This window comes from Pempheris klunzingeri, chromosome 22 (genome assembly GCF_042242105.1).
Source record: "Pempheris klunzingeri isolate RE-2024b chromosome 22, fPemKlu1.hap1, whole genome shotgun sequence".
In the NCBI taxonomy this organism is placed as follows: domain Eukaryota; kingdom Metazoa; phylum Chordata; class Actinopteri; order Acropomatiformes; family Pempheridae; genus Pempheris; species Pempheris klunzingeri.
In genome coordinates, this window is record NC_092033.1 from 3088613 (window position 1) to 3103121 (window position 14509).

Consider the following 14509-nt stretch of genomic DNA (forward strand, 5'->3'; position numbering starts at 1 on the left):
TTACAAAGAATTAAAGAATTTAAAAATGACAATGTCTACGTTAAAACATTCAACAACATTATAATATTTCAAAAACAAGACCTGAAACACTTTGAGTTGTGCTGTTGGGTTTAAGAGCAGAAGAATTTTAGATTTATTTTAAGCACCAAGTTAAAAACAAACATGTAAATAAATCAAATAAATACCTGTTTATGTTTCTATGGCAACCCATCTATGAAAATACCGAAGGAACAACTGAATTAAATCACAGAACTAAAACTACCACAGGTCTTTAGAGACCTGGAAACACATCACTCCTCGTCTGATTCCTCCATTTTATCCTTCTAATAGTTTCAATTCTCTAGTCGCTGAAATCATTGTTTGCTGTTTACATTGTCTTCAAAGCCCCGAGGTGTGGAAAGTAAGTGTTGTATTTATTTCTTTTTTAATGTATTTCAAGTATACCAGTCGCAGGTAATGGCAGGTAAAGTTGTGATTTCCTATTTGGCCTCATTTTGTGTCACTGATGCTCTAAATCCACGCAGACTTTCATGTCGGGGGGGTTGTGTCACTGCTCTCTGTGCTAAGTTACATTAATAATTTATATTTTTGTGCCGAGTGATCAATCAGATCAGCCGTTATAACAACACAGAGCAATTTGCATAGACACACAAACTGTAAGATACATGGAAAGATCTCATTTTGTGACTTTTTTTGGTTTGTTTTTTGTGTCAAATGATGTAAAAACTACACTAAATACCAAAAACATGCTCATTATTATTATTAATACTATGTGATGAAAGGTTTAAAAGCACTAAGCTTTCTAAAGACTGTTAAATAAATAAAGGGCAACGCACTTTAATGCAGTTATACGTAGATATAAGCATTTATTAATGTGTTTGCTTACAACTATAACTTCCTGTGCAGGCTGGTGTATTAAATGATGCTCACAATATGGTTGTAAAAATATTAATAAATATGTGTAAATGTATATCTGTACATTTACTGAATGTTTGTATAGTGTGTATACTAAATATAAGGTGTAGTGTTAATAAATATATACATAAAATATAATAGATAACACCTCAGAGCACAGCAGTGAATACTTTGTACATCATCTCTGTATTTCCCGTCTCCGTTCAACCAATCCGCTAATCAAAATTACTTTAAAAATAGTTTTTAAAAGCAAACTCGCACCACATTTAAAGTGAAATCTGCAGTCCTCCCGTCTTGTCTCTCTGACACAGAATATAATTTCTCTACTGTTGTCAAACTGGGACAGAAGAAAAATGGCATTTAATATTCTGATACATGTAAAATCAAAAAGCCTGTGATTCAGCTCTGGCTTATCACATAACTGACAGCCGAGCCGAGAGACAGCGGAAAAGAAAAAAAAAAAAGCCTCAAACTCAGGTTGCCATGTCCTGTTATCCTCCCTTTTTATCCCAGAACAACTCCAGCAACTACAACAAATGTAATCATCACTATTTTCTTTGAGACGGCAGAAAGACAGAAAGCGCTCCGGCCAATTGAATTTAATCAAATCAAACATCCCGGCGCGTTGGAAACTGCAAAAGCATGAAATTGTGACCCACAAAAGTGAAATTAAATCAGACCGAGAGCTTCCTGCTGACTCCCACACACCTGACTGGCTGTCAGGGATAAATATAATTTTTCATACATCATTTATTTATTATCCTCCATGTTGTTCTGCAGTCATCGAGCTGACACGCTCACTCACAGCGACGGAGGGACTTCAGCGCCTCGCACAAGGACACCGGGGCTGTGACAGGGATCAAACCCGCGTCCTTCCACTCACGGGACGCACGCCGCGGCCACGAGGACGCACCGACACCACAATGTGACACTGATGTGTTCTTTTAAAGAGCTGACAAAAATGCCACTCTGTGATTTAACCTACTTTGGACCTTGATGCGGTTTTGACAGTGTGACTTCATTTCCTGCGTGTCCTTCATAAAAGTGTCTGAGTTTAGGAAATTGGACACTTTTGTGAGTGCTGTGCTGCACTCGTTTGTGCCTTTGATTTTAGTACTCACACTAATAACTGATTTTTCATCTTGATATCCCTTTTTTTTTAACCTATTCTATCATTGTTGTTGGTTGAATTGTTCTTTTTTTCCACCCACAGTTTACAAATACTACAGTATAAGTAGTGTTTCCATAAGTATTTACAAAATGTACCCAAAGAATAATTCCTTTTGTCCTAATACTCCTTATATATTAAGCATTTTTTTCTGTTCTGTGATGAAAGACGTGTTATTGCTCATCATGTCACTGGGAAAAAGCTTATTCGGTTTCATGTTAGACGAGAGGATCCATACTTCTATTATGATCGTGCAGTAAATATGAAGCCACCGCTAGCAGCCCGTTAGCCTAGCTCACCATCACGTCTGGAAGGGGAGCTAACAGCTAGCTGGAGTCTGTTCACAGGCTACAGCACCTTTAAAGTTCGCTAATAAAGGACATGTTGTAGTTTCACAGTAGATTTTGTTGTGTCTTTGGGACACGCTAAGAAAAAATATCACACATTAGGTGTTTTTTTGGATACTTATTCAGTTGTATTTGGTCAAGATGGAGCTCATTTAACTTTAGAATATTTATAATATATTTGGGTAGATTTATCATAATTTGTAAGCTTTTTATCTGTAAAGTAATTAGCAACTATAGCTGCTAAATAAATGCAGCACAATTAAAACTTAAATACTAAAATCCAGTCAAGTACACGTAAGTCAAACTTGTACTTTAGTGCAGAAGGTGTGTAAAGATACTGAATGATTGATATCGGCCCGACACGTCAGCCCGATCCAGGCGGCTCGCGTATGTGACACAAACGTGCTTATTTTCACTAAAATGTTTAGACTGTACTCATTGATAATTCATAAAGCCTCAGCGAGGAGAGCAATTACAGGGAGGCAAACAATATGCCGTTGTGTTATGAGATCTTAACTATAAAAAGAAAGGAGAGGAGAGACCGGCTTCAGAGGCACACTGTGATCTGTGTGAACGCTGCTCCGCGCTGATGGTGCCAGGCAATATTTGAAGGTGGGGTTAGACTGAAATAGCACACTGGATCATGAGACGGTGATGCATAGGCACTTTGATCAAAGGAAAACTAAGGTTGAGACCGTTTGGCTGTTGCGGTTTTGAGGAGCGCGGCCTCTCAGATAGCATCTCGACGTGTCGTTACGGAAGGTCGTTTTGGTGGTTAACTCTCTGAAAGGGCACTCAGCATCGGTGTCGGGTAACAGCGCTGATACTCGCCCTGCCCTGGCTCCTTCTTTTTTGGTGAAATTCGAAATCAAGGCCTTTCCTCGCCCGGGGTTCGCTCACGCCGCAGCTGGAAGCGTCCCAATCAGTTTTCCCTCCACACGTGACTCGCAGATTGCATTTTGTAATCAGCACAGGCAGGAAAAAAGGCACCACGAAGTCTCTTTGGTGTTCTGATCAGAACCAGATGGAATCAGGTGCTTTTCATTTGCTGAAATCCAAAGTCATTAATTCTGCAGAGGAACATTAACAGCTACAAGTTCACTGCAATTAAAAACATGTAGCTCGATTGGTGAGTGGAGGAGATTCTGAGACCCAAAGATGTGTTGCATGTGGATATTTCACAGAGCCGCCAGGCCCTTGGTTTGTGATATGGATTACATCCTTGAACTGATTTGAACGCACATCCAAAAATAATCAGATGTGAGCATGAAGGCCTGAGGAGTGAACCGAGCTGTTTGCAGTGTCTTCTGACAGAATTTGGATTGTGGTCCCGCTGCAGGCTGGTGTGTAACGATTTGATTAGCAAGTCGCCGGGACAATGTGCTAAAGCGAGGCTCCTTTTATAGTCCTAAGTTCATACATCAGCTTCAACGCGGCCTTGACAGCTGTCTTGTTGTGTTTATGAAGTGAACTGAGTGGGATTTGTGGCAGATGCTCCACAGAGCGCGTGACAAAGAGTGGGCAAACTCCCATGTTTGGCGTGACAGGGTTGCGAGCGTCACTCCTCATCTGTCAGATGGGAACATCTGTGTTTTGGCAAATGAGCGATGTTTGTTCGGTGACGGAGCAATCGGCTCCCTGCAGCCGTCCGAGGTGACAGTCTCTGTCACGGTCCAAGTAAAGAGTGAGATAGAGATGGAAGGGGGGAGGAGAGGGGAAGGGAGGGTGGGAGTAATCCCTGTATCGAATCCAGCTGCAGAAACAGGGAGGGAAAGTCCAGCTTTTTATGGTTTAGTAACACTCCCTCTGCCCGCACTGCCATCGCTGTGATACACTGGATTACACACTTGCCTCGAGCATTTCAAGGGTGCATCTTCCTACAATTGAGGGAAACAGAAAATTGAATCTTATACTTTTTAAAATGATTACTGCCACCAAAGTAAAACACATTATGGATTACTACTAAAGCTGCTTTACAGGCAAGATATTTATGGAAAAATATGGCACTTTAAGAAGCCTTTAAACGTCTGAAAGAGAGCAAGAAGTGAGACATTTAAAGTCCGTGTGTTTGTCTTATTGCTCCTCCTTTTGGATATTTGACCTCCACTCTGTAACTAGAGCTTTCCACCTTAAATCTCACCTTAAATCTATTTATGTACGTACGAGCAGGATTTGTAACATCCCAGTTTATTTGTTATTAAGAATTAAGTGTGTAATTTATTGTGGAAAAACTAAATCTGAGACAAATCTCTAAAAACACTTCCCTTTTATTGTAGTGAAACTAACAACAGACTCATTCTAAAGGAAACACTGACAGAAAGGACGACGCGGCGCACTGAACTCACTGGCGGTGGGAAGCTGACCTCCACCCACCACACACTGAGAAGATGACATTTAGCTCACTGATGTCACTGCACTGTCTCTGTGTAATGAAGTCCTGCAAATAAGGCTGTGGGTAGTAAACCTAAAGTCTTACTCATATTACAACGCTCGAGAAGAGCTGAACAAATGAATACACTTTTGTATATGTGCCACCGTCCACATGAATGCTTGGAATTCATCTTTTTTTTCACTCCTAAAACTTGTATTTGTCTCCTCTTGTGTCTGCAGAACACCTGAGATGTAATTTCCAAGAAAGTTATGTGGGCAAATAAGGTGAAAACAGCATCTGCAGTGTCTCATTTGGAGGAGATGGGACACATCTCGTTTGAAGCAGACTCAGCAGTGCTTTGATAGAAAAGACTGCCTACAGCTTTATGAAATAGACGTACATTTTACTTTGCATTGCGTCCTACATAGCAGGAATTCCCAGACAGCGGGTCACAACCCACACAAGGGCTGCTGGAGACTTTTTTTTGGGTCTTTTATTTAAGATTCCCGTCTGAAGTGCGCTTCATATGAGGGAGCTTGTTTGCACATCTGCTAACTAGCGTTACAGCGCGGCCACCACGCTGCAGATGAGTGCCTGTTAACTTCATTTATAAAACCTTTAAAAAGTGCATATGGTTACTGATGAGAGGGGAAAACAGTTCTGGTAACTGCACCTAAATTCACTTATCCTCATTTATAAAGTCTGTAAAATGTGAAGTCGTTAACTGATTAGAGGAAACAACCTCAATGAGATAACCAGTTAACTAATAAAGGAATAATCTTATCGTATCTTAAATGCTTTTATTTAGTATTAAGACTTGTGATTTACAGAATAATATAAGGTGATGCAGAAATGGCAGAAAAATTATACACAAATTCGCTCTTCTCACAATTTATAGATAAGTCCTATTTATTGTGAATTGGGTCACGATGGTTCCTCATTTTTAAAAAGTCGGTTCACAGGAAAGAAGTCACCTCTAAAATGTTGACTTAAGAGCTGATAATTGGACATTTCTGCTGTGATTTATTCGTACCATTTGATTGGCATCATCTCTCAGAAGAATACATCAATACACACGACATATTGGCTTTTAAAAGGTTTGCATGCAGTAGAAATGCTTTGTGTTGTAGTTACAATCAATTGCAAAACTCTTCCTCGGCCTGCAGGTGAAGGATGAATTCCCCAGTTTTTTCACTGCTTTGCAAACAACATGTACTATTAATAGGCCAAGGACGAAAGCGTCCTTTACTCGCTAATGGAAATGAAGGAGGCTTTGTGTAAGCCCATCATAGCGGGAAAATAAGTGACACAAATGGGACAACAATGAGAAAACAGGTCAGAATCAGGATCCACTCGCAGTCCTTGACTTCACTCAAGTGTTCAGCATCCTGTCATTTCAATTACACCTTTATGTTCAATTTTCACTGAGAAATCTAAGCAAAACTTCTTCAACATTTCTTCTTACTGTTGGTGCCAACGTTGCTGAATTCAGCTCTTGTCAAACTAAATAATGTAGTCAGTCTAAATCTTTGTTAATCTCTCACCTGCCTGTGCATGCAAACATAGTATAATATCTTAAATCTGCCACCAGCCAAGTCGCTCTCTATCAAAATTATTTATGGATTAACCAGATTAGAAGCAGAGTTAACTTAAAAGTCTTGTCTTTCTATATGTGTGCATTTAGCGGTGAGGCAAACAGCCAAAAGTCGTAATAATGACACTAATTTAATGTTTTATTTAGATACATTCAATCACAAAAATGCTAAATGAAGCACAAACAAATAACATTAATGAAGTTTTCTATTTTCAACTTGGTGATAACATCCGAATGACGCATCTGGTAGCTATTAGCGTATGACTACAGTAAATCATGAGGCTACAGGGCATCAGTTCCTGCTGCTGCTACTGGTGTTAAGTGTTCTTTACATTTCAGTGTGGGTTTGGGGCGAGTCGATAGCCCCTAGACGTGTTAGCTAGCAGGCTAATGAGCTGTTGAGAGGAAAGAGTCCCAATACAGCCGGCGAGAGCAGAAGAATGGAGCAAAGCAGGAGGAAAAATAACCTGAAACTTTAATGTCTTGTTCAGTCTCACTGTCAGTACAGGAGGAGAAATGTACTGGGCAGAGTGTCAAGCTCGGGGGGGTGTTTGCTCTTTCTCCGGGCTACAGTAAACCAAATGTTACCATTTCTCCATCGACAGCAATGAAGTGAAAGTAGTCTCTGGGCAGTGCTGCACTTTGCCGTGTCAAAACTTTTCCTTTTTTGTCCCGGAGCTGCAGTAATAGTCTTTATTTAATCTATACTGCGACTGGTCTCTTTCCGAAAATGAAAGAAAATTCATGCATTTGCAATACTAATTCAAACACACAAGTAAGAAGTCTCATTAGCTTTCATGAGTTTTTTGACGGGTGCATTGAGGTGAGTGCAGTGCAGGGACATTATCAGAGACAAGGTTGCAGCTTTACCGCAGTAAATACCTGCAACTGTTTACACCACGATGTTCTTTGTGGACGCAGACGGCCCGTCGGCCTGCTGCCACTCACTCACACTTTGTCTCACGGAGAGGAAGGGAGTAGGAGTGAAAGGATCGTTGTTGGTCAGTCAGAGATGAGGATTTCATGCTTCATTCAGTTTCAAACAAATTCACTTTGCCCTCTTGATGATCTACACTGCGGGCTCATACGCCTCACAACAGAGCCAACTCATAACGAAGTGATAAAAGTCCTACTGAGGTGGCACCAGTGAAGAGAATATGCATTATTCCTTAATAAAGGTGTTCATTTGCATTTGAAAGTGTCCTCAAGTGCAGCACACAATATACTGTAGGTAAGAAAACTCTGTCTCTGATGGCATGAAGTGTAAAAAACACACACTGCACACAATTGGAGGATAATTACACATTTCATTTAAGCTTCAGTTTATTAGTGTTTGTTTTTCATCTGCTATCCTCCAAACCTTAATGTGCGGTTCATGTTTCACGCTCATGGCAATCATCTGCATACATTATGGGTTTTACTTCAGGGCCTATTCTCTGACAGAAGATATACATTATACATGAAGTATTGCCAAACTAAAATGCACAATTAAAACTTCTGATAACTGTAGACAGTGTTAAAGTCAGAGTTTGCACCTTCCCATAACATTATTATTAAAACCTGCAATATAAAGTCCCCTGTGGCAACGAACGCCCCGCTGTTCAAACATGTCTGTAGTTGATGAGTAATACCTGGAATAATACCTTCGTGCTTCAGAGTGATTATTACCAAGAGACTTATTTTTATTGTTTCACTCTTATAGTTTAATGAAATTTCAGGGAATGCTTGAAGAAAATCCATGCTGCTCACATTTAAAGGAATAATTCAACATTTTGAGGAGATCAATATCTGCCTTGTTAGTACAAAAATAGGAAGTAGATAAAAAAAAAAAACAGCTAGTTTTCACCTCTGATTTTGGTTATGTGTTGGAGCATCCAAGCATTTAGCTGATACAGTGACATCGTTCAGGTGGACTATACTGATGTCTTTATTAATTTGATTAATATTAATATCCCTCACCAAATCACTTCATTCAATCACTCATCATCGCAAACAATGACACCCAGCAGACTTGGAGCAACATTAGCCTTCATTTGGTGTTTTGTTTCTGGGCCAAACTCCTGAGGTACATACAGTATCTGACTCTTTGCCTGTTAAACGCTCCACCATGTTGATAACTCTGTCTGCCTGGTGCTGAGCAGGTAACAGACTGAACCAAACCAGTCAAGTCGGAGGCTGTAAAACCAAAACGAGGAGCTTAAAGGTGCTAAAGTGCTTCGTACAGCAGAGGTGATCATTGTTTTTGGGCTCATCTATTCCAAATAACATTATAAGCTTTGAATTAAGACAGGATCATATGTTCTATATATTAAATTCAGCTTTAGTTTCTTTTAATAAGGTTCATTCATCTTAACCAAGTGTTATCTTTTTGTTCCTAAGCATAGAGGAGGCAGATCACATAACTGTCACATTTATCATTTTATTATATGACTTATACGGTTTTTGAAGTGTAAATAATAAAGTAGAAATGTGTTATTTCCTGTGCAGCAGAGCAAACAGGCAGTGGCAAAACAGACATTTATTATAAAAAAAGATATTGTGAGCACTTGAACAAAACAGCAGGTGGTTTACATTCGTGCTGCAATGTTTTCTGTGTGTCTCCGTAGTTGCTAAAGACTTCCACTTCAAGGTCAAGATGTAAAATGGCCTCAAACTGTAACAAATCTTCCTCGACTCGCTCTGCCAAGCACGCCGCCGCACCAATGACAACACAGCACATTCAGGGACAATGAGATGTCATTTATAGAATTGCACCCTCAGACAGCAGCCAACAAATGATGCTGTAGTGCTTCGCCCTGCACTCTGTCACCAATGACCCTTTTCACACACACACACACACACACACAGATCTGTGAATTGCACTGCAACGTCGAATCGCCACCATTTCAACCAAGCCTCCAATTCTCTTGCTAACCAGCAGCAGTGAATGTTAGCACCCACCACTCTAATACAAGTACTGAGGTTTACAATTTGAGATCCATTTGAGCAAATACATAAACCCCACTATTACCTTACTCAACATTTGAGTGACCAGCAATTTCGGGCTCCATGGAGGTTTAGGTTGTTGTGGTGGTGGAAAAATGCCCCATGAAACCATATAAGATCAATTGCGTCCATTCGGTCGATGTGTGTGAGGGTGTTATATGACATGGCCAGCGAGCGCAGGATATAACTCATCAGGCGGAGAAGGCAGGTTGAGAAAAGCAAGGTTATGGTGATAATGACACACTGCTGATTGAATGAGTTTGGTTTGTAGCTGCTGTTAATGTTAGCCGGACACGGACTGACGGGACGCTCCAAAACCCTAAAACCTGAAGGTCTCAAGCTGCCTTTAAATGGAACTTGTGGTTTCCACATGGGAAGGCACGTAGACGGTGTTCTTGGCGTTACAGTAGTTAGGAGAGACAACACTGGTAGGCAACACGGACGCCAAAAGACTCCTCCTGCAAAAAGCATTTACTGTTGGCTCCAGAAGCCACCGCTGCATGTTATTTAGCTAGTTATCAGGCAGGTAAGACAACATTAATGTAGGAAATGCGATGCCACTGGGAAGACTTAAAACTCTACATGACTAAGATTCCATTATATTAACTTTCCCGAATCGATAACTAACCCCCATGTCCTCTGCCATTCCTGAAAACGTCACAACTCTGAGCTTTTGGAGAATCTCCGAAGCTGTGAATACCACAAGACGGCTGCGTTCACATGTGCTTTTATCATGAAGGCACCACAAACTCAGAGCTTTTAACTCCTGAGCTACATGCTAAATCTTTCATACATTTTTATGAGCTGTAAGCGTAAAGCAGGAAGTACATTAACCAGACAACAGACGAGGGTTTATTAGCTTCAGCTGAGTAAATTCACAGGTGAAAGTTGTCACGAGGTGGGAAAAAAAATCAGTGTTTACCAGCTAAACTTTCACTTTCGCTATGGTTTGTTAAGAGACTGTTAATTATGTGAGGTTTGTAGTTAAAATTGAGCTCTTCTGATCTGAGAATCTGTCTTTTTCAAATTGAAATAGTCACTATTAAACATCAGCGTATGGTCTTTCTTCACTTTGTTCTTTCGTTCATAATTATAGAAAAGTTAATAGACATAAAGGCCAACTGTTTGCAAAGGGTTTCATATGTGCATATAATGAGTGTGAGAAATAGTTTCCCTTGTGTCTATGTTGTCATTGCCCGCATGTCTTGATGATAGACATGTTAATTGCAATTTTAGAGGACGCCCTAAACACGAGTCCTGCCTGAGCTATTTTGACACATCACTCGATTATAATTCCTGTGCGACACTGAGAGGTATAAAAAAAGAGTCTGGACAAGAGGTCATGTTCCCCTTTGCCAAAATAAACTTAATTAGACAAATAATCTGAGAACCCCAACGAGGTTTAGCCAATCTATATGTCAATGAGGCAGGCAGATAAGAGGCGGGAGGCGGTAAATAAGGCGTAAACGCAGCTTGTAACATTGTACGCTCGCGCCATACGATACCGTGCCTCTTCCAGTAATTACCGTACCGCTCCTGCATCCCCGTTTGAAATCTGATCGTTGTCTGTCAATGATAACACACTGTGCCAGATGGTTTATGCAGTGTGGCCTCAGCTCCACTACACTTCATTAGGGAGAGGCAGTGCAGAGGAAGAGGTACTGTGGAGGGAAGGATTAGCCACCGCGGCCCGCTCGCTCTCCTCCACTTCGCTGTGGAGCCTAGAGAGGCTTACTGAAGCCTGTTGGGGCAGCACAGGGTCTTCACCTTCTGTTCATGTTTCCGCTTTGAGAGCCTTCAGTTGGAGGAGAGGGGAGGTGCATGGGGGTGGTGGGGGGAGAGAGAGAGAGGATTTGGAGACAGTGATCTAGGGCACATTCACAGCTGCAGTTTGTTTTGAAAAGCAAGGAGGAGGATAAGAGCCGGTATCTCCTCTTGTTAAGAGCAAATATGCATTCAGGCGAGCTAAGCTATTGTTAAGTTAAACTTTGAGCCAGTGGAACAGCACCCTCTTCCTGCTCTGCACCATAAAAATCTTCAAATCCAACCGTAAGTCTCACACCACAGAATGGAGGCTAATGGAGACTTTAAAAGATGCTAAACATAACCTTTGTGTCCTGCTGTCGCTAAGGCCTTTCTTGCTATAATAACTTACGACTCATGGTAACCCCCTCTGTCTTTTTCCCCAGGATGAGTGAGCGATACACGCAGATCGGAAGTAAAGGGGCTCTACTCGTAATGGTGCTTGTGATCAGTGTCTGGGAGATGACCGTGCCAACGGAAGGAGCCACAGGTGAGAACAGCAACACGAACTCTGGTTTAATCTTGCAAATTAGGTGTCTTGTTCATGCCCATTACTCTCCTTTAACTTCTTAAGTGTAACAATGGTGATTCCCTCCGTATACAGGCTTGATTAAACACTTATTTCTTATGGGAATTGTGTGGAATCGGAAACAAAGTATCTTCAGGATACCTATGAAGAAGTTTCCTAAACTGCTATTGATCGAGAAACTTTATTAACGTATTGTTTTACAGACTATATTGCTCCTATATTGCTTATTGACAGTGTGAGCAGCTTGGGGTGTGTGTTACTTTAGGATGTTCTATACTCTTTAGACTAAAACAAACTACACATGTGAATGTGGATGTAATGTGAAATGACTTTCGTAATGTTCTGTGTTTTTATTATTGCCAACAAACCCCATTACATATCCCTTCATTATGGTGAGAACAAGGTGCAGTTTATTTGGAGTCAGTCTCACATAAACAGTCCTGCTGCTTGAAATATTCACTCGAGCAACAAATATGTATTAATCCGCAACTAAAAATAGTCCCCAACAAATGCACTATTTACTCCTGTTTGAATGACGTGCATGAAAAACCAAAAGAAAGCATATGTTTGTGGCCTGTTTTTAAAGATCTTCAATCGAAACATGGGATGTCATATTATACGGAGAGATGGGCTAATGAATCAATGGTTTCGTTATTGATAATGCCAGCCTTTTATCAGAGCCATATATGCTGTAGTAGTGAGGCAGCAAGCAGCAATTTAAGTTAAAATGAATAAATTAATCCAAACAATTCTTTAGAAATTGCTTTTAAGGAGATTTTCCTGTAACAGTACTGCACTTCATTAATATGCATATAATCACATCATAGCACGGAGATTATAAAAAGATGTATTGACTTTTAGTACTTAGTGTGACTTAAGCTCCACAATCCAAACCTTCCTACATTTCCCATACTGCAGCTCAATAGACTGAGAGATAATGATAAACTCCACTTGTTTTATGCAGGTTGACTGTATCATTAAAAATGCATTCTCCAAGCCCAGCCTGAGAGTTCCCGGTTATCCTGGTTATTTCTTAGATGTGACAAAGCTCCTCGGGAGTCAGAGTAACGCCGAACAACTGTTTTCACGGGCTGAGACAAACTCTTTATGAGCAGTAAGCTGATACTGAAAGGTCCCCCATTGAGATGTTTATTCCAGCAGATATAGGGAATGAGAAAACTCTGAATGGCAGGAATCCCACCAAGTGAACTGCTGCTCTGAAGACAGCCAAAAACAATTGAGAGTTCAGCCGTCTGGAGAGTTTCTTATTCTATCATTCACAAGGTCCAGAAAGTGAGACCACTGCTCCGGCCTGTCAGTACAGACATTTTGGCTCGGTCAGACGTCTCAGTCCCATCACACACTCGACGTGATCCTTCAGCCAGGAGGCTCAAAGTAAGGTCAAAGTTCTCCGCCACGTCCAGACATAAACAACTTATTTCTGTCCACATGCTTGTTGAGTCTCCGTCCATCTGTTCGCTCGGCTCTGTGGGAACCGATTGCAGAGGCTCGTTTGATTTGCTCATAGTGTGAAGCCTCCGCTCTCCATCCAAAACAGAGCGACCCGCTGCACCAATGGAAGGAGAGATGCAGGACAAACGCACGGAGGAGTGCCACCACGGCGGCTGCCACCTATCACGCTGTGCTGCTTGGACTGAAATTTCTCACTATGCGGCAACACGAGTGAAATGTCACAGTAGTGAATGGGGGAGTAATTGGATTGAAACAGCTATTTTGGAGGTATGAGTCAAACTCGTCTCATTAAAAGTGTTGTCGAGTCGTCACTAGTAAACCCAGAGAGATCAATTATGGCAACTCAGCAACATTACAAGTAGAGGCCAACCCATGTTTCATTACTGGGAGTCCCACTGACAATACACAGCCTCGGGTAATTGGTGGTGTACGGGCAGTGCTGCTGCTGGACTGGACGTCCATTTGTGAGCATGATAGGAATCGCCTTTCCTCTCTTAGTCGACCAATTAGACGGGAGCGCTGCGCTTTGATGTGCGTGGCTTTGATTGGCAGCGATCCCCACTCAAGGCGCTCATCATTTCAGCAGGAAGTGGATCAGAATTATCTCGCATGCATTCAATTTCTCTCTGATAGTCACTCCAGCCCCCCCTAATTTCCCCTGGGTGTTATTTCTGTTGCTGTAAACCTGTTATCATTCAAGGGATGAAATGAACCAAGAGCATGTCCAAAATAGAGAAAATGTATTTCTTCCCAGCGAACACAAGAAGAAGAAAAGTACCATCTGACAAGCGGGGCAAATTTAGTTCAATTCAGCGAGCAGACAAGTTGGTTTACTAATGCACATATGAGCTTTCATTTATTTAAAATAACCGCTTTGTGTCCGCGAAGACGGGATCACATTTGCACCCTCAAACGTGCTTTTCTGCTCTCTGACAGTTATTTAAATTCAGTTTATTTTCCTCTCCGATATGTGAAGAAAAGAGGGCTTGGCTTTGCTCTCTCTCTCTCAGACTGTCTGTCCTCTACAACTGGGTTTACTACATTGACTTAAAAGGTGTCTGTGGTCATTCTGTCCACCTTTGTGCTTATCCCGTGTTGGCTAGAAGGCAGGCAGAGCAGAGAGAGCAGAGCAGAGAGAGCAGCAGACTTCCAGGATTCAGGCCTGGTGGGCTCTGCTCACAAGCTGTGGGGATGTCTGATTTATTTTCATCAGCATCTACTGTAATTAATCCTGTTGAATTACCTGCTCTCCTCCGTTGCACGTCCCCTTTCAAATTCAACTTCCTTTCCTTATTATTTTTTTAACCTTCTTCCTGGAGATCCT

At 41.3% G+C, this 14509-nt stretch overlaps 1 protein-coding gene across 1 annotated transcript in view; it reads left to right on the forward strand.

Moving 5' to 3' along the window:
- The window catches only part of LOC139222064 (chemokine-like protein TAFA-2), a 51671-nt gene that overhangs the window by 23801 nt on the left and 13361 nt on the right, over window positions 1-14509 (forward strand). Inside the window, exon 2 of the mRNA XM_070854031.1 lies at window positions 11570-11673. Coding sequence (XP_070710132.1) covers window positions 11571-11673 — 103 coding nt within the window. The 5' untranslated portion in view covers window position 11570. The remainder of the gene's footprint in view (window positions 1-11569; window positions 11674-14509) is intronic.